This window comes from Cucurbita maxima, unplaced genomic scaffold (genome assembly GCF_002738345.1).
Source record: "Cucurbita maxima cultivar Rimu unplaced genomic scaffold, Cmax_1.0 Cma_Scf00023, whole genome shotgun sequence".
Classification (NCBI taxonomy): Eukaryota; Viridiplantae; Streptophyta; class Magnoliopsida; order Cucurbitales; family Cucurbitaceae; genus Cucurbita; species Cucurbita maxima.
In genome coordinates this window covers 1,844,940-1,872,003 of record NW_019272039.1, presented here as the reverse complement: position 1 = coordinate 1,872,003, position 27,064 = coordinate 1,844,940, and the positions used below count along the sequence as shown (strand labels likewise).

Below are 27,064 nucleotides of genomic sequence, written 5' to 3'. Positions count from 1 at the left end.
TTATATGTTTTTTTTTTTTTTTTTTTTTTTTTTTTTTTTTTTAAATTTGAATCCATTAATATTTATCGAATTAGTTAAGCAGAGACAATTTTATAACCCAATCTTTTTTATTAAATAGTAAACCTAATTCAACATAATTTTTTTTGGCTGGATTAGTTTGTGTGGCTCAAAAAAAAAAAAATATATATATTTATTTATAAATAAAATTTAAAGGTAAAACATTTAATTAATATTTAAATTTATTGATTATATTTTAAAAAATTGCATTTTCAAATAGTTAACAAAATTGTTTGAAAAAATAAAGAATAAAAAAATAATTATGAAATAAAAAAATATATAAAGTAACGATATATTAACTAAAAATCTATTAATTTAAATTAACAAATAATTTGAATGGAATCATTTCACTCCAATATAATTTAAAAATTAAGGTAGTAACTGAGTTTGTATAGTTTTAATATAGATGCAAAAATTTATTTAATTTAAACTATTTATTATAAAGTTAGTAACATATGAGAATTAAAAATCATTTAATATAATTTATAAAAATTCAAATTTAAATATTATAATACATACATTTATATAATATAAAAGATATATTATTTACTATGGGTAGATAAAGAAAGAAAATATAAATAAATACTAAATTTGGTTTGAACCTAATTTTATATATAATGAACTATACAAGAATTTGGTGAGGTCGGGGCAGGAACAAAAATGGACGTATTATACGAACACATGCAGAGGTCGGCCAAAATGTGAGCCAATGGGCCGAGTAGCCCAGTCGGTTCCAGTCCAATCATTAAGTCTACAAAGACTGGCTTGCTTTCCCCGCGATGGTTTATGCTTGATTGCCTTTGCGGACGATCCCAAGTCTACCCGGGAAACAGAAATTCGACTGGGATTGTTGGCAATTTTCGCAGAACAAGATCATCGAGCCTTTAAGCACCGGGGAGGTAATCGAATTCACCGCACAATTCTGGTACTGGAGTCGTACGATTCCGTTCTTTCTTGTTAATACTGATCGATGAAGGCGCTTCAAATCACAGTAGGAGTATGAAGAAGAAGAAGAAGCTGCTGGAACTGCCTAACGCTCTCGATATTTAGCCGTCTAACGTCCTACAATTACCGAGCTCCTTCTCGTCGTGTTCTTCGCTATTTCAAGAACGTCATGAGTCCCATTCAGAACCTCGAGCAACATTCTCGCCACCTCGTTGAGCCTGAACTCAGTACGCTCTCTTTATCTCTATCTATCTATCTCTCTTTTCTTTGATCGGGCGTGAACGCATTTGTCTTTGCGACCATTAGTTCTAAGAAACTAGGTAATTTGATCTTGAATTTGTTGTTGCTTATCACGTTTATCTAATTTGTTTTAGTATTACACTTCGAAAATCGCTTAAATTATGCCATGGAGATGCAACGTGCTCGGTCTTTGCACCAATTTCCATATCGTTATCATATTTTCTTATTGTTTCTTGTCGATCAAACTGAGCAATGCTTACTCTTACCCGTACCGTTTTTTTTTTTTTTTTTGTTATTTTTGTTTTGTTCTGAAATGTACTTTTGAGCAGGTATTCAGACAAGGCTTCAGATGGCAACGGAGGTTCGAGATAGCCTGGAGATTGCTCACACACCCGAGTACTTGAATTTTCTGAAATGCTACTTTCGAGCGTTCTCCGTTATCCTACTTCAGATTACAAGTCCTCAATTTACTGATAATCTCGAGAATAAACTTCGGAACATTGTGGTGGAGATCCTTAATCGTCTTCCTCACAGTGAAGTTTTAAGACCCTTCGTGCAGGACATGTTAAAGGTTGCCATGCAAGTGCTTACCACAGATAACGAGGAGAACGGCTTAATTTGTATCCGCATAATCTTCGATCTCCTCAGAAATTTTAGACCGACTCTAGAACATGAAGTGCAGCCATTCCTTGATTTCGTGTGCAAAATTTACCAGAACTTTAAGTTGACCGTAAACCATTTTTTTGACAATCCAGCTACCGGTGACGAAGATCTAAAGCCCACGGATGTATCCACTACATCGGACCAGTCAATGACTGCCGGATGCACAGGGACTATGCAGCTTAATCCCAGTACCCGTTCATTTAAGATAGTAACAGAGAGTCCACTGGTCGTGATGTTTCTTTTCCAGCTGTATAGTCGTCTTGTTCAAACAAATATCCCTCTCTTGCTGCCTCTGATGGTTTCTGCTATTTCTGTTCCAGGACCTGAAAAGGTTCCTCCCTTTTTGAAGAATCATTTCATTGAACTGAAGGGTGCGCAAGTTAAGGTACGCTGATTGGATATTCTTCAACTTTTTTTTTTAAAAAAGACAATTGGTGGGGGGTATCCATTTGTGCATGATGTGGGAGCGTATTTAACCTTTGTAAGATTTCTCTACAAGGTGATACATTCGTGGTAATTTCTCCAGCTCCATTTGGCAAAGAGGGCTTTGTTATGCTCTTTCATCAAATATAATCCCAAGACCTCCCTTTTAAGTTAGGAGGTTTATGGTATTTCGTCGGACAAGATGTGGGACATCTTTCCATAGATAGCTTCTGAACAATCTTTCTATTTTTGTAGCCATTTTGTAAGGCATTTCGAATAGAAATATATAGTAAGTAGGAAGGTTGGATAATGTGGCTTGTATTAGGGTGAGCTTGCTACCTTTGGATGTGTATCTTGAGGACCATGTTGATAACCTCCTTTCGAATTTTTCAATAAAGGTCTTCATTTTTTTTATAAGAGATAATTTCATGATATTTGAAGAGCATAGTATAAGTTTGGGCTTTTTTCATGAACACTCTTTGATTTCTTTCTTTCCATAGAGTCCAAAAGAAAGCCATAAGTGGTTTTGTGATTCGCTGTATTTCTTGCATAGTGGGCACCAACTTTAGAAATAGAGTCCTATAGAACATTCTTTTTTATGTAGATTTTTACTTATGCTAATGGTTTTATGCGTTATTTCCCAAAAGAAGAACTTCAGCTTTTTAGGGTGATTTCCTTTCCATATTGTCTTTGTTAGCGTGGGGCTTATTGCTTCTACTTTTTTTCCTTAGGTCCATTATCAAAGATTTTGTAGAGAAGACCCCGTTAGCATTAGGAAGTCATATCAATGAGTCTGCTTCTTTAAACAATACAATTGAGGTGAGGTTGAGGCTTAATTCAGCCCATTCTGTAACTTCGTTAACCCTTAAGTTCCTACCAAGCTTCAAGTCCTAGAATTTGTTGACATCATTCCATATTTCTTGGATTATGGTTGTTTTGCTATGAGAAAGTCTATATAGAAGTGGATACCATAAGGATAGCATGGGGTTTTCAATCCAGGGATTGGTCCAGAAAGATGTGCTTCCTCCATCACCAACCCTATGGCAAATTTGGTTGGTGATGAGGTTTTGGTGTTTTCTTTTTATGTACTTCCATGGTCTTTTTGTAGAAGATGGAGAGGGTCAATTTGTATATGTTGTAGGAGTATATTTGGCCTTTATAAATTTTCTCCACAAGACAGTTTTCTTTGCGATTATATCTCCATATCCATTTGGCGAGAAGAGGTTTGTTCTTCTACTTTATCGAAAATAGACCATGTCCTCCCTTATGTACTGGGAGGTTTATGATATTGCACCATACAAGGTGTGGGCCATCTTTCCACAAGTAGTCTTTGAATAATCTTTCTATATCCTTAGTCACTATTCGTGGCATGTAAAAGAGAGGCATGTAGTAAGTGGGGAGGTTGGACAATGTGGTTTGTATGTGGGTGAGCCTTCCGCCTTTATAAGTATAACATGATGACCATGTGGATAATCTTCTTGCTATTTTTTCAATAACGGTCTTCCAAAATGAGAAGGATTTGTGGTTCCCATTTAAGGGTGATCCTAGGTACATATTCGGGCATTCACCCTTTACAACCACATCAGTTGGCTAGGTCTTCGGTAATCTTTGTGCTAACTTTGATGCCCATATTCTTTATTTTTTGGATATTGATATTTTGTCCTTAGAAACTTTCAAAGGTTTTTACCGCCTCGATCATTTTTTTTTTGTGGAGAAGACATTTGGCAAATCAAAGAAGAGGATTTTATCATCTGAATATGGTTGATGCTTATGCTTTCATTTCCTACCTAAAAGCTCTTTATGTGCCCTTCGTATTCGTCCCTGGTGAGTAAGCAACTTAGGCAATCCATTACCATTATGAAAAGGAATAGGGATAAGGATCCTATTTTTGAAGACCTTGTGGGGCGTGGATCTTCCCTCTCGGTCTTCAATTGATGATGATGGAGAAGTTTGTGAGTGAAATGAAACCTATTATCCGCCTTCGCCATTTTGAGCCAAAGCCTTTTGCTACTAGAATATTTTTGAGAAAAGTCCAATTGACCTTGTCGAAGGCCTTTTCAAGTCAAGCTTGATGACAACTCCTTTTTGTTTCTTTCTTTTCCATTGATCTATAAGTTCATTTGCCATGAGCGGTGTTTCGAAGATACGTCTTCCTTCCACAAAAGTTGTTTGTTGCCCAGTAATCGGAAAGGTAGGACCCTTTTAGGACGCTCTGATAGCACCCATGCTATGATTTTGTATTGTCTGGTCGTAAGATGGGGCGAAAGTTTGTGACAATGCAGACATCTATTTCTTTGAGATCAAACAAATGCATGTTTCATTTAGGTTGTTAATAATTCTATTTTGAAAAACAAAAAAAAAATCTTGGAACACTTTCACGATATGGGCCTGCAAAATGTTCCCTACATTTTAAAATTTTTTTTGAGGCAAAGCCATCCCATCTTGGACTTTTGTCGGAGCCTAGGAACTGTATTACCTTCCCTAACTCTTCTTTGGTGAAAGCAACCTCAAGGGAGGCTGCTTGCTGTTTGTCAATTGGGCTCCGGTCAAGATTGTGGAGAAATTCAGTGAGGGTGTCGTCCTTTGTATATAAGGACGTGTAAAAGGATACAAATTCTGATACAATTTCATCTTTATTTACTGAAAATTTTTCCTTGTATCTATAGAATTTCCATGATGGCACTCTTTCGTTTCTTTGAAGCCATGATACGATGTTAAAATTTGGAGTTCATGTTGCCCTCATTTAGCCATCATTTTTTACATTTTTGTCTCCGAGATTGCTCTTCCTTTGCTACCAACGAGATATTTCAATAATGGTCTTCTAGAGGGAGAAAGGTAAGAATTTCGAGTTGGGGGCAATCCTAGATACATATTCGGCTAGTCACCATTTTCACAGCTGTATTTGTTGGCGAAGTCCTTGATATAATCTGTGCTAACATTGATGCTCCTGATATTTGTTTTTTTGGAGGTTGATGTTTTGTCTTGAAAATCTTTGGAAGGTTTTCACCCTCTCAAACATGTTGTTTGTGGAGGAGCATATGGCAAATTGTAGAAGAGAATCGTGCCACCCACAAATTGCAGGTGGTTGATACTTAAGCCTTAGTTACCAACATGGAAACCCTTTTATCTGCCCTTTGTATTATACCTTCGTAAGTAAGCTACCAAAACAATCCATTACCATTATGAAAAGAAAAGAAAAGAGGAAGTTGAGTGTGGCATAGATTTTCCTTCTCGGTCTTCCATTGATGATGATAGAGAAGTTTGTGGAAGAGATGCTACCTTTTATCTACCCTCTATTTTGAGCCAAAGCCTTTTGTTGCAAGGAAGACCCGTGGATTTATATGTTTTTGACAATCAGATAGAGCCTGCTGCTATTAGGGATTCTCTGTACTGATATTCCATTAAATAATTTTGGTCTAGAGTTGTATATTTTTCTTTTACCATAAGCTATGCTGTGCACATGATTAGTCAATCGTGTAAAGTGACCACTAACCACAGTAGTCAATTAGGCTGTACGTTAACCGCAGTAGTCAATCGGGAAGTAAAGTAACATTTAACAATCTACTTATCTTTTGCCTTTGTGATTGCAGACTGTTTCGTTTTTAACATATCTGCTGAGGAGTTCGGCTGATTATATCCAGCCACATGAAGAAAGTATTTGCAAGAGTATTGTGAATTTGCTGGTTACATGTTCAGATTCCGTGTCAATTCGAAAAGTGAGAACTTTTGTCATTTATTATCATGGGTTTCTTTTCCTACTTGGTCAGTTTGGTTGAAAGGAAAATCTGAGAACTAAGCTTAAAGTTGTTCAACGCAGGAATTATTAGTAGCCCTGAAACATGTTCTTGGAACAGAGTATAAGAGGGGCTTATTTCCTTTGATAGATACACTGTTGGAAGAGAAGTAATATACTACCCATGTACATCCTAATGCGGAGCTTGGCTGTTATTCATACTGATACTTTGTTGTTGTATCTTTTTCACACTTTCAGGGCTCTAGTTGGAACTGGTCGGGCATGCTACGAGACGTTAAGACCATTAGCCTATAGTTTACTAGCCGAAATTGTGCATCATGTCAGGGGGGATCTTTCCCTATCTCAGGTATCTTCATTGTGCAATTTGAGTGCTAATGCAGGAAGTTTCTGAGTTTGTCTTATTTGTTAACTTTTGTGTTCCTACAATTTTGAGGTGGGTCGCTAAAATCTATTTTAGAATGACAATATCTATGGATATGAATTTTCTTGACAGTTTTGTCCTGAACCTTAAGGACGGAAAGTTTTCATTTATAACTTTTCCACTAAGTTTATGCTACTATACTTGTTTGGCTGTCCTGAATTTCAAATGACATTATCGGAAGATGGGGTTGACTTCTTGGAGAAGTCACTTGGAAATTGGAATTGGAGACACGTGTTTATAAAAAAGTTTGGTACCAATCACAAGCGACGAGTTTATGAAAAAGTCTGGTACCAATCACGAGTGACAAGAAAACTGAAAAGAATATTCTAAAGTGAATGAAATTCAAAAGGAAAGTAATTGTTTAGTAGTTTTGTTTCAATCTATCTTGTTCCCCTTTTGGGCTTCAGGGGCTGTCTGATACTTTTCACGTCACTTTTTTCTTACCTTGGTTTCTGCAGCACTCTGTTACAGTTCATCATTTGATAAATGCTATATGATGTTCACAGCTGTCACAGATTATCTACTTGTTCTCAAGTAACATGCATGATGCCTCACTATCACTTAGCATTCATACTACTTGTGCACGGTTGATGCTGAACTTGGTACCTTTTCAAACTGCTTACTTCCAATGTTTTTAACTTCTTCCTATTTCCCATTCTTTGGCCTTCTTGAATAAAGTGGATTTTGGATATAGGTGGAGCCAATCTTTGAGAAAGGTGTTGACCAAACGTCTATGGATGAATCACGAATTCTCTTGGTCTGACATAAGAATATGTTTCTTGATTGTATTCTCAACTAGCAAGACATAAGCAGTGAATTTTATGTTTAATATGACAAGCATCTCATGTATAGGGGCGTATTTTGGATGCTTTTGTTGGGAAATTTAGTACATTCAAGCACACCATTCCTCAGGTACCACAATTACCATATTGACGTACTCCCCCCTCTTCTACTTCTGTCTTAATAACTTGAAAAGCTATGAATTGTTGTTAATATTGAGTTCTTTTCATACTTCATAGTTATTGGAGGAAGGTGAGGAGGGAAAAGATCGTGCAAATTTGAGGTCCAAGCTTGAGCTCCCTGTGCAGGTTGCTTTTACAACTTAACTGGACTGCCTTTTTGTTTTGCTGTAAATTTCTTTTGATATCATGTTCGGGATTGTTTTGAGCATAGTCTCTATCTTTTAATTTTATTTTGTATTATTGTAACTGGAAAAAGCTCATATTTATTTTTTTCCCTATGAGATAGTAGGCATGTAGTCCTACTTAAAATGAAAGGCAATACATTGTACTTTTCTAATAGACTAGTCGATGAAATAGAAGCATGAGCTGAAGAGGGATTTATCTTGACCACTTCTTATGAATTAAAATGAAACATTTTTCAAAAGTGGTGTTCAATGGTGTTGGTCTGCTAATTGAGTAAACTTTTATCGTCTACAAACTTCTGGAAATATTATTTAGTTCCACTATTTACACAATGCAGCATGTTCTTGATTGATATTCCGATACTTCCTTATCTTTTCTCCAGCATTCATCTGTATATTATTTGGTCCGTTCTCTACCATGTTCTTGCAGGCAGTTTTAAATTTGCAGATCCCTGTGGAGCATTCTAAGGAAGTCAATGACTGTAAGCATTTGATTAAGACGTTAATCATGGGTAATAAATTCTCTTTCGTAATTGCTTTGTTTGAATTAGTTTGTGAATTCTGTATGTTGTTCTTCTGGATACTTTATTGTTGGAGCTTTTTATTTTTATTTTATTTGATAAATTTTGGCTCTGTTTTCTGTTAGGAATGAAGACTATCATTTGGAGCATCACTCATGCACATTTACCCCGTTGTCAGGTGTTTCACTAATACTAAAAATGATGGTTTCAGTTTGACTGCTTGTTCGTAACTTGGTTATGTTATGTAATCTGTGGATTTATTGTTAAGGTTTCTCCAACTCCAAATGGAACACATCCGCAGATGCTTGTTACACCAACATCAAATTTGGCAACGCCTCAAGCATTTAAGGGAATGAGAGAGGACGAGGTATGATATAATTGATGATGAATGTGTGTGTGCTATTTAGTTTGCTTGATTAAGACCTAACCATAATTTTGGTCTGGGTAGGTGTGCAAAGCCTCTGGTGTTCTGAAAAGTGGTGTTCATTGCTTAACACTATTTAAGGAAAAGGACGAAGAAGTAGAAATGCTTCATCTGTTCTCCCAGATACTTACTGTTATGGAACCACGGGATCTGATGGACATATTTTCATTGTGCATGCCTGAAGTTTTTGAGTGCATGATCTCCAACACACAGCTGGTCCATCTGTTTTCCACATTTTTGCAAACACCTAAAGTATATAGACCTTTTGCGGATGTTTTGGCTAATTTTCTTGTCACCAGCAAACTTGATGTGTTGAAGAACCCAGATTCACCAGGGGCAAAATTGGTCTTGCAACTCTTTCGTTTTGTCTTTGGTGCTGTTGCTAAAGCACCTGCAGATTTTGAGCGTATTTTACAGCCTCATGTGACTGTCATAGTGGAAGTTTGTGTTAAAAGTGCTACAGAAGTTGAAAGGCCTCTTGGGTACATGCAACTTCTTCGCATAATGTTTCGGGCATTAGCAGGGTGTAAATTTGAACTTTTACTACGTGATCTGATTCCTTTGCTACAGCCTTGCCTTAACATGTTACTGACCATGATTAATGGTCCAACTGGGGAAGATATGAGGGATCTGTTGTTGGAATTATGCCTCACATTGCCTGCACGGTTAAGCTCATTATTGCCTTACCTTCCTCGTTTAATGAAGCCTCTTGTTTTGTGTCTAAAAGGAAGTGATGACTTAGTTAGTCTGGGTTTACGAACACTTGAATTCTGGGTTGATAGTTTAAACCCTGATTTCCTAGAACCTTGTATGGCTAATGTGATGTCTGAAGTGATTTTAGCCTTATGGTCTCATTTGAGGCCAATGCCCTATTCTTGGGGTGCAAAAGCATTGCAAGTTCTTGGAAAGTTAGGTGGTCGTAATAGACGCTTTCTCAAGGAGCCACTTGCTCTAGAGTGCAAGGAGAACCCGGAACATGGGCTTCGTTTAATTCTTACCTTTGAGCCATCTACTCCCTTTTTGGTGCCATTGGATAGATGCATTAATCTTGCAGTATCAGCTGTGATGAACAAAACCGGTGGTGTTGATTCGTTCTACAGGAAACAAGCTTTGAAATTTCTTCGTGTCTGCCTGTCATCTCAGCTGAATTTGCCTGGAAATGTGGCTCATGATGGCTATACGCCCAGACAATTGTCAACTTTGCTAGCCTCTTCTGTTGATTCCTCTTGGCGGAGGTCTGAGACCCCAGAGGCAAAGGTTGGCTTTCTTAAGATTGTGTTGCTTCTATCTCTCTAACATGGCTCTGCTTTTTGATGGAAAGCCTTTTTGTATCCTTTGTGCTATATTCAATTTTATAAATACTTCACAATGTTGCTTATTTGTTCTGACATTCTTTGCTGCCTTTTTGAATTTATTGTGATTGCCTCACTAACATGTCAAATAGAGGACCGATTTCCTGAGGTTCTTTCTTTGAAATTAAATGGTGGTTCTTGGATTTGTTATAAACACAGAATTTTCAATTACTCAATTCCAAATGTTGTGCAATATTGAAGAAAACCCAATACAGCCTAACAGTTATATTATTCCATATTGAATCTTGGTGGCTATCTTTTGAAAATAAAACAGTCAAGGAAAACAGTCTATGCTAAAAAATTGGTCTTAAAGAAATCATAGTTTTGGGAGTTTTGTTCAATTGTACACATTTCTATGTTGTGGGTTTCTTTTTCTTCATCTTTGGCTTCTTCTTCTTTGTATTGCACGTTAAAATGTAAGTGTGATTTGACATAAAAAGAGGTTCCTTTATTATCCAAAATTGCTCCACATTCAGCCGAAAACTCATTGAAGGAGGAGGTTCGTTAATAAGAACTGCCATAGATATAATAAAGGAGGTGAAAAACTCATCCTGCTCAAGCCTTAATTCCTGAAGGTGTGTTTTATGAACGGGAAAAGAGTTTAAGATCCTTTTAAGCATTGCATTTTCACTAGGAAGATTGCGGAGTGCTTTGTAGTACAAAGTTTTTATGGAACCCCAGAAGTAGTTTTCCTTGTTACCATCTGATCTTGGCTGAAGTACTAGGCCCCAGCTTGTAATTTAGTCTATCTTGTAGCTGTTTTCTGGGAGATTTGGATAGAAAGAAATAGGAAAACTTTCTTAGGAGAAAAGAAACAGTCGAGGGAAATTTGATATTGGGTGTGGTTTTATTTCTTTTATTGGCTGTCACTTGCTAATGAACTTTATGGCCTTTTTTGGTCAATAGCAGAGTTTTTCTTATTTCCCAGCCTTCTTATTGAAGAGGTCTCTGCCGGTCGTAGATTCTCTCTGCTTTAGTGCAGATGAGTGTGTTTTAATTGAATGCTAATGGACATCATTCTTTCTGATTGTTAATATTCTTGTCCTACCCGTTATCTCATTTGAAATAAAGATGGTGTCTGATTTTAATTTGATATCTTTCTGGTTGTTAATATTCTCATTCTGATTGTCAGTATTGATCTTTCTCTACATCTTTTTTCTTCTTCTTTGTTTTGTCACATTACTTGTGCTACCTAAATGGGTATGAATTCCTAAATCCAATTACTGTAATATCTGCCATTGCTCTAATAAGAGGGATTTTTTGCAGGCTGATTTAGGCGTGAAGACAAAAACCCAACTTATGGCTGAGAAATCTGTTTTCAAACTTCTATTGATGACCATTATTGCTGCTGGTTCAGAGGAGGATCTCCATGAACCGAAGGATGATTTTGTTCTTAACGTATGCCACCATTTTGCTATACTTTTCCATATCGATTCTTCTCTAAATAATACTCCAGTTTCATCTGCCTCACTTGGAAGTACTTTGCCTCCTTCAAATGTTAATGCTAATTCCAGATTAAAAAGTGGTGCCTGTTGTAACCTCAAAGAGTTGGACCCTCTTATTTTTTTGGATGCTCTAGTTGAGGTGCTAGCAGATGAAAACAGGCTCCATGCAAAAGCTGCTCTGAATGCTCTAAATTTGTTCTCTGAAATGCTTCTTTTCCTTGCTCGTGGAAAACAAACTGATGTAATAATGACTAGAGGGCCTGGCACCCCAATGAATGTTTCCAGCCCCATGAGCCCAGTATATTCACCACCTCCAAGTGCCCGCATTCCAGTTTTTGAGCAACTTTTGCCACAGCTTTTGCATTGTTGTTATGGCAGAACGTGGCAAGCCCAAATGGGGGGTGTAATGGGACTTGGTGCTGTAGTTGGAAGGGTTACTCTTGAAACTCTTTACCATTTTCAAGTAAAAATTGTACGGGCCCTGGTATATGTTCTGAAAAGGCTACCCATTTATGCTAGTAAGGAGCAAGAGGAGACTAGCCAAGTACTTAATCAGGTTCTTCGAGTTGTGAATAATGTGGATGAAGCAAACAGTGAGCCACGAAAACAAAGCTTTCAAGGTGTAGTAGATGTCCTTGCTTCCGAGTTGTTTAATCCCAATTCATCAACTATTGTCAGGAAGAATGTGCAGTCATGCTTAGCTCTTTTGGCCAGTAGGACTGGTAGTGAGGTGTCTGAGTTGCTTGAACCTCTGTATCAACCTTTGCTTCAACCTCTCTTATTGCGACCACTTCGGTTGAAGACTATTGATCAACAGGTCTTGAACTGCGTGTTATTTAAATAGTTTACGTTGTTTCTATGTTAACCTGCTCTGATCTACAGGTTGGAGCTGTTACAGCCCTGAATTTCTGCTTGGCACTAAGGCCACCTCTTCTAAAGTTGACTCAGGAGTTGGTTAACTTTCTGCAAGAAGCGTTGCAAATAGCTGAGGCAGATGAAACTATATGGGCTGTAAAGTTTATGAACCCAAAAATAGCGACATCATTGAACAAGCTCCGAAAAGCTTGCATTGAGTTATTGTGTACCACCATGGCATGGGCGGACTTTAAAACTCCCAATCATTCTGAATTGCGTGCAAAAATCATCTCAATGTTTTTCAAGTCATTGACATGTCGGACTCCAGAAGTAGTTGCTGTTGCAAAGGAAGGGTTAAGACAGGTTTAGTTTTTTACTGGTTTTATTGTCAATATGGTTTATTTTCTGTCATCATTATTTTGTGTAGGTAATTTCAAATTTTCAATAAATACAAGTGAGGTCTAATCTCAATTTTAGGTAAGAATTTCACTTATTCCCATCTTGGCCCAGTAATATTATGCGTATGGTAATATCCTAAATCCATTTATTAGTAAGTGAGGACTTCTGATGAGAAATCAAATGTGATTAATTATTTTTATAAAAAATATTAGTTTAATTTAATTTATTTTTATTTTAAAATTTTAATGCATATGTTATTGGGTTAGATTGCAATCTTGGGAGCTTAATTGCAGTATGTATAAGTTAGTGGCTTAGACAGTTGCATAAGAAAAATGATTAGGTGAATGGAATTTAATACAATAGGGTCTAAGTTAGACCTTATAAGGTGTTATTTTTTATGGGTTGTGTGTTTGTGTTTGTTTTGTTTTAGGATTTACCCCTCGTTTCTGTATAGGTTATTAATCAGCAAAGGATGCCCAAAGATCTGCTGCAAGGTAGCCTCAGACCTATTCTGGTAAACTTGGCACACACCAAAAATCTTAGCCTGCCTCTTCTTCAAGGTCTGGCTCGCCTTCTTGAACTTTTGGCCAGTTGGTTTAACGTTACATTGGGTGGCAAGCTGTTAGAGCACCTCAACAAATGGTTGGAGCCAGAAAAGCTTGCACAAAGTCAGAAAGCATGGAAGGCAGGCGAAGAACCAAAAATTGCAGCAGGTAATTTTAGGAGGAAAAAAACCAACTATAATTCAAACTTACAATAAAATCAAACTGATAAAAAGTACTCCAACTCTAGAGAAAAATGTCCAAAGTTCAAACCCAACTAATGAGCATCCAATTCAATTAAAAAAATTTAAACCTACAAAAATTCCCTCGTTGAGCTACGAGAGGGCAACAACTAGGCACAAATCTTGATAAAGGAAGAGAAGAAATTCTTGGAAAAAAATGACAATTCAATCAAGGGAGTGATTAATTTTTCCGCTTTAAATAGTTCACGTTTTAATTTGATAAAACTAAAACTTCAGGGCTAAAATTGACCTACTGAGGTGGGTACAAGGGTTAAAAGCTGAAATTTCTCCGTTCTTACTTTTGTCTTGTGGAGTTACATTAATTTCCCGGCATGGGTTGCTGATTATCTAATGTTTGTATTTTCTCCTTTCAGCTATCATTGAACTTTTTCATCTGCTTCCCACGGCTGCATCCAAGTTTCTTGATGAACTAGTAACACTGACTATTGATTTGGAAGGAGCTCTTCCCCCTGGACAAGTGTATAGTGAAGTCAATAGTCCTTACCGTGTTCCACTAATTAAATTTTTGAACCGATATGCACCGCTTGCTGTTGATTACTTCCTTGCTCATCTTAGTGAACCAAAATACTTCAGACGGTAAGTTTTGGATAGTTGGTTTGTTTGTGGAGTTTTTCTCAGTTGTCAATCAAAGAAAACCTTACCAAAGATGCAATAATCATGTCACTATTTGCTTGTTCTGATTTTAGTTATGCTTTCAGGTTTATGTACATTATACGATCAGATGCTGGCCAATCTCTGAGAGAAGAACTTGCAAAATCACCACAAAAGATACTAGCTAGTGCGTTTCCTGAATTTGTACCTAAATCTGAAGCTGCTTTAACTCCCGGTTCATCAACCCCACCTGCTCCTTTATCAGGTGATGAAGGCCTTGTAACTCCTTCTGATGCCCCCGATCCACCATCATCTCCCTCAAGTGTAGTATCTGATGCTTATTTTCATGGTCTTGCACTTATTAAAACTTTGGTGAAACTGATGCCTGGTTGGCTACAGAGCAATCGTGTAGTTTTTGATACTCTTGTACTTGTTTGGAAGTCACCTGCTAGAATATCTCGACTGCACAATGAGCAAGAGCTAAACCTAGTGCAAGTAAGATTACAAACTGCTGCATTTCCGATGGATGTCTGAATTTAGGGAATTAACTATGCCTGCCTATTTTTATTATTTTTATTTTTCTGATGTTATTTAAAATTTAAGCTGTGGATTTATATCTTGTTTGTTGGCTTAGAATGATTCAATACATTTACATGCGGGATTAGTTGATACAAACCTTATTTTCTTTCATTTACGTCTTACAGTTATCTCTAACTATTAAGACCTTGATTGCGTGTAGTGCATGTGTTAATATTTGATTTAACATTATCTTGTAAATATTTTCGTTTTTTTCGTCCATTGGGTCATACAAAGTTTACTCATTATCCACTTGAAAATAGTATTATTAGCAATATTTTCTCTATTGTTTTAGCTGGACCTACTTCAGAAATATATATATATATATATATATTCTGTTCAGAACGGCTTTTCAAGCCAAAAGTCGGTTTTCATTTCTTCCTAGTCGGTTTTCATTTCTTCCTCTCTTTGGAATGGGTTAAAGAAGCCGCTTCTGCTTTATTTACCATATCAAATAAATTTCTTCATTTTCCTCTTATTCCATTTCCTATCTTTATTTTGAATTTGTTCCATCAATCTCTAACATATGATTTTTTTTCTTCTATTTCTTTTCCATCTTGAGTGGGACAGTTGGAAGATGCTTCACTTCATCAATTATTAAATGAGATTTACAATGTTTATTTGATGCTTTTCTACTGCTGATTTACTTAAATGATCGGAACATTATGATGTAGGTGAAAGAAAGCAAGTGGCTAGTTAAATGCTTCCTTAATTATTTGCGACATGAAAAAGCAGAAGTGAATGTGCTCTTTGACATACTTTCCATCTTTTTGTTTCACACTCGAATCGACTACACATTTCTGAAGGAGTTTTATATCATCGAGGTAACCTCATTCTTAAGTTTTCTTTGTGAGGATTACTAATATGACTGTCCACCACATATTTTCTGTTGTATGGAAATGACTATTTGATGGTCTTTTCTTATTTTTTTATTATTATTTTTTAAAAAAATTGGTACATGAAATGATTACTCTGTCTCTTAGGTTGCTGAAGGATATCAACCGAACATGAAGAAAGCACTTCTATTACATTTTCTGAACCTGTTTCAATCGAAACAACTTGGTCATGATCATTTGGTGATTGTAATGCAAATGCTAATTCTTCCTATGCTTGCTCATGCCTTCCAAAATGGGCAAAGTTGGGAGGTTGTAGATCAATCTATAATTAAAACAATTGTCGAAAAACTTCTTGATCCTCCAGAAGAGGTGATTTTGCTATTTATTGTTATCTACCTGAAACGGTTCTTTTTCCTAGTTTTCTTAAATATCTGAACTTCTTTTCTAGGTGTCAGCTGAGTACGATGAGCCCTTGAGAATCGAACTTTTACAGCTTGCAACCTTACTTCTCAAGTATCTTCAGAGCGACCTGGTCCATCATAGGAAAGAACTAATCAAGTTTGGTTGGAATCATCTAAAAAGGGAAGATAGTGCCAGTAAGCAGTGGGCCTTTGTTAATGTCTGCCATTTCTTGGAGGCTTATCAAGCACCTGAAAAAATTATTCTTCAGGTATTTATTATGTACTGTAGAGATGGTTGTTTTTCGTTCATTTTTTACACAAATTGTATGACCTGAGCAGGAAACTGAAAAAAGGAGACTTTCTTAAAAGTTGTACAGGGAAATTTTACAGAAATAAGGAAATATTTTTTTGGACAGGAAAGAAAACTTTTTACTTGATAAGATAAAAGAGGCTGTACAACTATAGCTACTATGACACTATGGAGTTGTTCTTGGCAAAATATCCTAACTCTGATGTGGATGCAGGTTTTTGTAGCACTGCTTAGAACTTGTCAACCAGAGAATAAAATGTTGGTCAAGCAGGCTCTTGATATACTTATGCCAGCCCTTCCACGAAGATTGCCTCTTGGTGATTCTCGAATGCCAATTTGGATTAGATATACCAAAAAAATACTGGTCGAGGAGGGCCACTCAATTCCTAATTTGATTCACATTTTCCAACTCATTGTGAGACATTCAGATCTCTTCTACAGTTGCAGAGCTCAATTCGTTCCACAGATGGTGAATTCTCTCAGTCGTCTAGGATTGCCTTATAATACTACAGCAGAAAATAGAAGACTTGCAATTGATCTTTCTGGATTGGTGGTTGGTTGGGAACGTCAAAGGCAAAATGAAATGAAGCATGTAACTGAAAGTGACGCCCCTGGCCACAGCAATGATGGAATGACTTCATGTCCTCCAGGTGCTGATCCCAAGCGTTTGGTTGATGGTTCTACATTCCCCGAAGATTCAACCAAGCGGGTCAAGGTTGAACCTGGTCTTCAATCTCCCTGCGTCATGTCTCCTGGTGGTGCATCATCAATGCCAAATATAGAGACCCCCGGGTCAACAACACAACCTGATGAAGAATTTAAACCAAATGCTGCAATGGAGGAAATGATTATAAATTTTCTTATAAGGGTATGCACAAATTTTATTTTGTTCTTTCATGTATCGTTAGTTCACTGGTGCCACTTTTCAATTATTGTCATTGTAACTATGGATTTGCTTGGTTGCATAATTAGTCATCCATCTATTGCCTCGATAGTTTAGATTACTACACTGAAAAGTTTGTTTCTTGTTAAAAAAAAATTAACCTTTTCTTTTATTATCTCCCTTGAGTGCATGTATCGTATACCCTTCTATTTTTCTTCATTCTTCTCTTTGAAAAGTAATGTTCAGTTGCTCTCGTTAGGTCCATTATTTTGATTGGTTGGGTGAGTAGTGCGATACCATTTTTTCATCAACCAGTATTCAAGCTATCGGCCATTTGATTTGATGCAATACTTTATACAAGTAAAAGATGTCGAACAACTGAAACTATAACGTTACATTTGCAGAATATTGTGGAAATGTCATCTTTGTGGTGCATCATTATCTTGTTTTGAATTGATTCTCACGTTTTAATCTCTGTATTAGGCTTTTTAACAGTTATACTTTTATGGATAAAGGTTGCGTTGGTTATAGAGCCCAAGGACAAAGAGGCAACCGCCATGTATAAGCAAGCATTAGAGCTTCTGTCACAGGCCCTGGAGGTGTGGCCAAATGCTAATGTCAAATTCAATTATCTGGAGAAGTTGCTCAGTAGCATCCAGCCATCTCAGTCCAAGGACCCTTCCACTGCTCTTGCACAGGGCTTGGATGTAATGAACAAAGTTTTAGAGAAGCAGCCGCACCTGTTTGTCAGAAATAATATCAATCAGATATCTCAAGTATGTTGCTGAGCCCTATTTTATCCTAAGAACGTAGCATTTACTTTAATTCAATTAAAACCATGTCTCATCTTTTGGACAGATTCTAGAACCCTGTTTTAAGCACAAGATGTTAGATGCTGGGAAATCATTATGCTCCCTGCTAAGGATGGTATTTGTGGCTTATCCTTTGGAAGGGGTCACAACACCACCCGATGTGAAGTTACTGTATCAAAAAGTTGACGAGCTAATAAAAAATCACATCAACAGTTTAACTGTTCCTCAAACTTCATCTGAGGATAACACTGTTTCTTCCATTAGCTTTGTCCTGCTTGTAATTAAAACTTTGACAGAGGTGCAGAAGAACCTAATTGATCCATATAACCTGGGACGCATTCTTCAGCGCTTGGCACGAGATATGGGATCATCAGCAGGTTCTCATTTGAGACAAGTATGGAATCATCACTTGTCATTCTCTGATAACAAAACGTTCCTTGTCTTCTTCAGTGTTTTTATCTTTCCACTCTAAAAATTCCTGGTCTCACATCGAATATGTTTTCTTCATGCGTGACGTTGCCTCACTTGGAGCATTAAATGGAGTTTAACTGGATATCTTGCTATTATAATTTGCAATCAACTAATGTTCTGGTACTGAATAAATATTTTTCCTTGCATTTGTCTCTTACCATTAGTTCAATGAAAAGTTTCACTTCTTGTTCAAAAGAATAAATTTTTTGTTGTATGCTGCTGCCGTGTCTTGGTCTTTGTACAACATGCATTCCTCATACAAAACATGATTTTTTCGTTTACCATTTTTTAGGCTGAATCATTTAGAAGCACGAGTTGGAGTATTCAATTGGACTTCCGTGGGATACTTGCCATTAATATTATAAATATGAAAATTTTGAGAGAAATAAGATAGCATCTGTAGTCTCGTTGGTGAAAACGTTGTCCAGTCTTATTTTTATAACTCACTTTACACATTACTGCCTGGTCCTCAACCTGAGGTTTTGGTCGAACGAGTCTTTTGGATAAAGAGGGCCGATTTACTTTAGGCAACTAACATAATGGTAAAAATAAATAAAGTTTATACAGAATTAAATCTCTAGCGTTTGAAGCAAAATGAATCTTCTTTGTTGAAGTCAGAATTTCAATGTAAATTAGCATTACATGCTATAAAACTTTGAGTCTCTCTTCATTAACTCCCATTTTGTTACTGTAAATGTTGTTTACTTCTGTAATCATGATTAACGTATTCTATTATAATTTACTGGTTGGAGAGCCCTCTGTATCTTCTTTAATATCTTGGATGGTTGGCTCCTAGCCATTGTTCCACTACATGTCCTTTTTGTGAAATAGAGATATTTCTTTTAAGAAGTCTATAAATATGTTGAGCTTATGGTTTTGATGTTATTTGATTGCATATTTTCAATTATCTTCAAACCTATCATGTAAACTTCATTTCTATATTACATACACTTTATTAACACAATTGGTTACGCTGAAAAGTTTATCGTCTCATCATCATTAGGGTCAAAGGATGGATCCTGATTCTGCAGTAACTTCTCATCAAAGTGCTGATGTTGGAACAGTCATCTCGAATTTGAAATCTGTTTTGAAGCTCATTAATGAAAGAGTCATGCTTGTTCCTGAGTGCAAGCGTTCTGTAACTCAAATCATGACATCACTGTTGTCAGAAAAAGGCACTGATGCCAGTGTGTTGCTCTGCATACTTGATGTGATAAAAGGGTGGATTGAGGACGACTTCAGTAAAATGGGGACATCTGTCTCCTCTAGTTCTTTTCTTGCTCCTAAGGACATTGTCTCTTTTCTTCAGAAGCTATCACAAGTGGATAAGCAAAACTTCTCTTCCAGTGCTGCAGAAGAGTGGGATGGAAAATATCTGCAGCTCCTTTACCAAATTTGTGCTGATTCAAATAAGTGAGTGCTACTTTTTGAACTTTCCATGTGCTTGGAAAAAGTTATAACAATATATGCATATTTTTTTTGTGTTTTCTAGATATCCTTCGGCTCTGCGTCAAGAAGTCTTTCAGAAGGTTGAACGTCAGTTCATGCTGGGTCTGAGGGCAAGAGATCCTGAAATTAGGAAGAAATTTTTCTCCCTATATCATGAATCTCTTGGGAAAACTTTGTTTACAAGGCTGCAATACATCATCCAGATACAGGACTGGGAAGCTTTAAGCGATGTATTCTGGCTCAAACAGGGCCTCGATTTCCTTTTGGCAGTTTTAGTTGAGGATAAACCTATAACCCTTGCCCCGAACTCTGCAAGGTTACCACCTCTTCTGGTATCTGGTCATGTTGCAGATTTCTCTGCAGTGCAGCACCCGGTTATTGATGCTCAAGAGGGTCCTGAGGATGCCCCTTTAACATTTGATTCCTTTGTTCTTAAGCATGCACAATTTTTAAATCGGATGAGTAAACTTCAGGTAGTTGAATGCCTTGCTCATAGGAACTAATTATCATTCTATCACTCATTCTTGTCTCCGTCTTTTCTCATGCAGAGGTGAAGTTTAACACGTTTTACTCTCTGTATAGGTGGCTGATCTTATTATTCCATTGAGAGAATTGGCCCATAATGATGCAAATGTTGCGTACCATCTATGGGTTTTGGTTTTCCCTATTGTCTGGCTAACATTGCAAAAGGAAGAGCAGGTGGCACTGGCCAAACCAATGATTGGCCTCCTGTCAAAGGATTATCACAAGAAACAGCAATCAAAGAGACCAAATGTTGTACAGGCACTTCTAGAAGGGCTCCAGCTAAGTCATCCCCAGCCTCGGATGCCAAGTGAGCTCATTAAATATATTGGCAAGACTTACAATGCATGGCATATAGCACTGGCTCTTCTTGAAAGTCATGTTATGTTGTTCATAAATGAGACAAAATGTGCCGAGTCTCTAGCGGATCTATACCGCTTACTCAATGAGGAAGATATGAGGTGTGGACTTTGGAAGAGAAAGGCAAACACTGCAGAAACTAAAGCTGGACTTTCACTAGTTCAGCATGGTTACTGGCAGCGTGCTCAAAGCCTTTTTTATCAATCAATGGTTAAAGCGACCCAAGGTACATATAATAACACTGTACCAAAGGCTGAGATGTGTCTTTGGGAAGAACAATGGCTTTGCTGTGCTAGTCAACTTAGTCAATGGGAAGCTTTGGTGGACTTTGGGAAGAGCATTGATAATTATGAAATACTGCTCGACAGTCTATGGAAAATGCCTGATTGGGCATACATGAAAGAGCACGTTATACCAAAAGCTCAAGTAGAAGAAACACCAAAAATTTGTTTAATTCAAGCATATTTTAAACTTCATGATAGGAGTTCAAATGGTGTAGCAGATGCGGAAATTATAGTGGGAAAAGGAGTTGATCTTTCTTTAGAACAATGGTGGCAATTACCTGAAATGTCAGTTCATGCCAGGATTCCACTTTTGCAACAATTCCAGCAGCTGGTTGAAGTGCAGGAATCATCGAGAATTCTTGTTGACATAGCCAATGGAAGCAAGCTTTCTGGAAGTTCTGTTGTTGGCGCGCCTTCAAATCTCTATGCAGATCTAAAGGATATCCTTGAGACTTGGAAACTGCGAATTCCAAATGAATGGGATAGTATGACTGTTTGGTGTGATTTACTGCAATGGAGGAATGAGATGTATAATGCTGTAATTGATGCATTTAAGGATTTTGGCTCAACAAATTCCCAACTTCATCACCTTGGTTTTCGTGACAAAGCATGGAATGTCAATAAGCTTGCTCATATTGCTCGTAAACAAGGACTTTATGATGTTTGTGTAACAATACTTGATAAGATGTATGGTCATTCGACAATGGAAGTGCAGGTATTATGGAACAATTGAGACGTTCATATCATATACTTTTAGTTGGAGCTTGATACTAGTTTATATCATATATTAGGACTGCTTTTTAGTGATCTTCCTAAAAGTACATATATCACCTACAGATTGCTTTTTAGGTTAGTTGCAAGTGTAACTTTGCATCAATAGATTGCACATCAAACTAGTAGTTCAAAATCCTAGAGGTGACTGAGATCACTTTTTCTTGATATGGCAAGGTGCATCAGCTCCATTTGTTCATTCATGTTATTTTATTTGTTGCATGTTTGTAGGAGGCTTTTGTGAAGATAAGAGAACAGGCAAAGGCTTACCTGGAGATGAAGGGAGAGCTCACCAGTGGCCTGAATTTGATCAATAGCACTAATTTAGAGTATTTTCCCGTGAAACACAAAGCAGAAATTTTTCGTCTCAAGGGAGATTTCCAGTTGAAATTAAGTGATTCAGAAGGTGCCAATCAATCATACTCCAATGCAATAACTCTTTTCAAGAATTTGCCCAAGGGATGGATAAGCTGGGGGAACTATTGTGACATGGTATTTTTTATATCTTCTTTCTTCATGTATTTCAGCTTTTGAGATGTGATCTCAACGTCATTGGAAAATTCCCTTTTAGGCTCACAAAGACTCCCACGAAGAGATTTGGTTGGAATATGCTGTTAGCTGCTTTCTTCAAGGCATTAAATTTGGCATTTCCAACTCAAGAAACCATCTAGCTCGTGTATTATATCTTCTCAGCTTCGATACCCCTAATGAGCCTGTGGGTCGAGCATTTGATAAGTTTTTGGATCAAATACCACATTGGGTTTGGCTGTCCTGGATTCCTCAACTCTTACTTTCCTTGCAAAGGACTGAAGCGCCTCACTGTAAACTTGTTCTCTTAAAAATTGCGAATGTTTATCCTCAGGTGAACCTTGTGTATTTTCATAACAATATTTCTGTTTACACTTATTTTCTTTTTTTCAATTATCCGATAATTACCTGTAAAATTTCAGGCACTGTATTACTGGCTTCGTACTTATTTGCTTGAAAGGAGAGATGTTGCAAATAGATCTGAGATGGGAAGGATGGCAATGGCTCAACAAAGAATGCAGCAAAATATCGCTTCTGCTGGCTCTCTTGGCCTGACTGATGGAGGTTGTAGAGGAGGTCATGGTGGCAGTTCTACCCCTACTGACAATCAAGGTCACCAAGGCACTCAATCAGGTACTGGAATTGGATCTCATGATGGTGGTAATCCTCACAGCCAAGAGCCTGAAAGGACCACTGGAGTGGACAGCAGCACACATGCTGGAAATGATCAATCTCTCCCGCAACCTTCTTCCAATGTCAATGAAGGTACTCAAAATGCATTAAGGCGCAGTTCTGCCTTGGGCTTAGTGGGTTCTCCATCTAGTGCATTTGATGCTGCAAAGGATATAATGGAGGCTCTCAGAGGCAAGCACACTAATTTGGCTAGTGAACTTGAGGTAATGGTCATCTTTTTATATTTAATTTTTCCTTAATACCGTCTGCCACTTTCCTCCTTGTCAAGATGACGGTTATGGTGATTAACATTTATTTGTTTAATACTAAAATATTTGTGCTTCTTTATTCCTCTTGCTGTGAGGGATTATGAAGACCATGGCAGGTAATGTCTCTCTCGTATTCTTCTATTAAAGAATTCTCACTCTAGGGATTTTTTTTTTCAATGCATTTCTAAATGTTATTATCCATAGTTTACTTTTCTTTGAGCGAATGGGAGGATGTGTTTATTATTATTTTTTAAAAAAATTTATCATGAGGGATAGGATGATGTGGCAAGGGGATAATAAGTTTTTCTCGTGAGGATTAAAGGATGAGGAATGCTAGCCTCTCCCCTTATCCAAAGATGTCGCGAAAAGGCTTTCCTTAAATCGAATGTTTGGTTTCTTTTTCTTTTCATGAGCTCCTCCTCACATAGTAGGCTCTAGTTTGGTGTATGGTATTCAACAAGTAAACTGTTAAGCTTCGAGTGAGGAGGTAATGGTAACACACAGATTTTAATACTAGAAATCGTACGGTCATGTCATATTAATTCCGAATTCTATATACCTACATTTATTTCGACTTGGCCCTAGTGGATGATGACGAATATAACATATATTTCCTTTTGCAGATTCTACTCACGGAAATTGGTTCGAGGTTTGTTACTTTGCCAGAGGAGAGACTTCTTGCTGTGGTTAATGCATTGCTCCATCGGTGCTACAAGTATCCCACTGCTACAACAGCTGAGGTTCCTCAATCTCTTAAAAAAGAGCTCTCTGGAGTTTGCAAGGCTTGCTTCTCAGCTGATGCGGTTAATAAACATGTTGATTTTGTGCGGGAGTACAAGCAAGATTTTGAGCGTGATCTTGATCCAGAGAGCACTTTCACTTTCCCAGCAACTCTGTCGGAATTGACTGCAAGATTGAAACACTGGAAAAATGTTCTTCAAGGAAATGTTGAGGACAGGTTTCCTGCAGTCTTGAGATTAGAAGATGAAAGCCGGGTGCTGCGTGACTTCCATGTGGTTGATGTGGAGGTACCAGGACAATACTTCACCGATCAGGTATATTTGACGAGGCCTTAAACAAATGTTTAAATCAGTGTTAAGTGCAAGTTATAGTAGAATTCAATAGCTCTTGAAGGTCTTATGCGAGAAACAAAAATTGGAAGCGGGTTTGTTTTTATGTTTAATAATCGATTGAACAGTCTAAGTAGAAGAAACGAACACCTTTGAGGCTGCTGGCGTCTCAGTTTTGTTAATGCATGATGACAAGATTCTGTAACCATTAACAGGAAATTGCACCTGACCATACAGTGAAGTTAGACAGAGTTGGAGCAGACATTCCAATTGTCCGAAGACATGGGAGTAGTTTCAGACGCTTGACTTTAATTGGTTCTGACGGTTCACAGCGTCATTTTATAGTCCAAACTTCCTTGACCCCTAATGCTAGGAGTGATGAGCGCATTTTGCAACTCTTCCGAGTTATGAATCAAATGTTTGATAAGCACAAGGAATCAAGACGCCGCCACTTGTGTATTCATACTCCAATCATAATTCCTGTTTGGTCACAGGTTAGAATCCTTTTTTTATGGGTTTGATTAACTTAAATGCTGGGAATCATCTGACTGACTGCGTCTGCACACAAATTATTAAACTTTAGATGTTGGATATTTTCCTGATTATGGTTTGTATAGGTTCGCATGGTGGAAGATGATTTGATGTATAGCACTTTTCTTGAGGTGTATGAAAATCACTGTGCCAGAAACAACCAAGAGGCAGATCTTCCAATTACATTTTTCAAAGAGCAATTGAATCAAGCCATATCTGGTCAAATATTGCCGGAAGCTGTTGTTGATCTTCGCCTCCAAGCTTTTGGTGCTATAACGAAAGACCTTGTAATCGAGGGCATTTTTTCACAGTATATGTACAAGACATTACTCAGTGGAAATCACATGTGGGCTTTTAAGAAGCAATTCGCCATCCAATTAGCCCTTTCTAGTTTTATGTCTTACATGCTACAAATTGGGGGAAGGTCACCCAACAAGATTTATTTTGCTAAGAACACGGGGAAAATTTTCCAAACAGATTTCCACCCTGCATATGATGCAAATGGTATGATCGAGTTCAATGAACCAGTGCCTTTCAGGTTAACCAGGAACATGCAAACCTTCTTCTCACATTTTGGAGTGGAAGGTTTAATTGTTTCTGCCATGTGTTCTGCTGCACAAGCTGTTGTTTCACCAAAGGTAGTTTTTTTTGGAGTTTCTTTCTTATAGCTGTGTTGTATGATTGTTGGTTAGTGACATGCGATTTTATCAGCAAATTCAGCATTTGTGGTATCAACTTGCTATGTTCTTCCGTGACGAGCTACTTTCATGGTCTTGGCGAAGACCGCTCGGTATGCCTTTAGCATCCATCACAGGTGCTGGTATGAACCCTGCTGACTTCAAGCATAAAGTCTCTACCAATGTTGAGAACGTCATTGACCGGATTAATGGAATAGCACCTCAACATTTCTCCGAGGAAGTAAGCTTTCTAACCTCAACCCCTTATTATTGTTGCCTACCTCCTCTTCTTTTTGGAGTATGATTAGAGTTCACTGTGAGATCCCACATCAACTAGAGAAGGGAACGAGTGTCAATGAGAATGCTGGCCCCAAAGGAGGTGGATTGTGAGATCCCACGTCGATTGGAGAGGGGAATAAAACATTATCTTTATTAAAACATTTTTTATAAAGATGTGAAAACCTCTCCTTAACATACACATCGATTGGAGTGGGGTTGGACCGTTACATATACACTTTCACTTTAACTTAGAACTACAGATCACTTTACTTTCTTATATGAGTAACAAGTCTATGAGATTGGGGGATTTATAGAAAGTCATTTTAGTTTATGATATTGCTTTTTGTCTTTTAATATCTGCAATTGCTCGACCTTCCATACTTTATCCAGGAAGAGAATGTCATGGACCCGCCTCAGTCGGTACAAAGGGGTGTGTCAGAGCTGGTTGATGCTGCATTGCACCCAAAGAATTTGTGCATGATGGACCCGACATGGCATCCCTGGTTTTGATTAGACAATTCACAAATGGGAAACAGGAGTGCAAGGATTCAAATTTGACACTGGTAATTTGGTGTCCGCCTCTAACATATTGTTGTTCATAGCTAATGATGTGAGTCCTTAACGACTACTCATCTTGACCCCATGAATTTGTAGATGATTACCGAGTTGATACGCGAAATCTTTCTACAATTTCCAGTCTTGTTTCCCATGTGTATATAATAAATTGGTAAGGTTTTTGCATATACATATGATGTCAGTTTTCACATCGTTCCAACGCCGAATATTCACTTTTAAAGAAATTGGTAGATAATTTCGTATTTTCTTCTCCTCCATGACATTTTTCTATAATTTTTTTTTATTATCAACAAAATTTTCATATTTCCAAACAACATTGAAATTAGATTTCTAAGTGTCTAATCCAATTGATTGAGTAAAATAAAGTCAAACACTATTGATCTATTAAGATGTTACAACAACATTTGAAGTTAGTTATTCCACCTGACATCCATCTAATGATAAACAATTCATCTCGAAAGTTGATACTCTATCAAATACATATTTAGTAAAAAATAATAATAATAATAAATTTATTTATTAACTAGTTGAAGCTTGGAATAGGCAAAAAGAGACTGCCCATGAAGGAAGAGTTTGTCCTATTTAGTCTTTTCACGTTATGTGACACACGGATTACTTGCAACTTAACCGACACGACATGTCGGTTTCTCACATACAGACATCTTTTGTTCAAGCTTCAAATCCAACGACCATACTATTTTTTTTTTCTTTTTTCTTTCTCTTTTAAAATCTTCTATTTTTAAATTTC

The 27,064-nt window shown here is 37.3% G+C and overlaps 1 protein-coding gene across 1 annotated transcript; it reads left to right on the top strand.

Annotated features, from left to right (window-relative positions):
• Positions 1-783: 783 nt before the first annotated feature.
• On the top strand, positions 784-26,504 carry LOC111497317 (transformation/transcription domain-associated protein-like). Its single transcript, XM_023148086.1, has 35 exons — positions 784-1,229; positions 1,572-2,290; positions 5,919-6,044; positions 6,146-6,231; positions 6,320-6,428; positions 7,010-7,105; positions 7,198-7,260; positions 7,356-7,415; positions 7,523-7,591; positions 8,078-8,159; positions 8,294-8,346; positions 8,437-8,535; positions 8,617-9,849; positions 11,211-12,206; positions 12,272-12,607; positions 13,098-13,356; positions 13,802-14,024; positions 14,147-14,534; positions 15,290-15,439; positions 15,599-15,820; positions 15,900-16,121; positions 16,377-17,030; positions 17,561-17,821; positions 17,904-18,251; positions 19,332-19,741; positions 19,821-20,250; positions 20,360-21,658; positions 21,946-22,206; positions 22,286-22,576; positions 22,665-23,138; positions 23,807-24,238; positions 24,469-24,747; positions 24,871-25,422; positions 25,496-25,702; positions 26,131-26,504. The coding sequence occupies exons 1-35, from the start codon at positions 1,172-1,174 to the stop codon at positions 26,248-26,250; spliced, it is 11,667 nt and encodes a 3,888-aa protein (XP_023003854.1). The 5' UTR covers positions 784-1,171; the 3' UTR covers positions 26,251-26,504.
• The last annotated feature ends 560 nt before the right edge of the window (positions 26,505-27,064 follow it).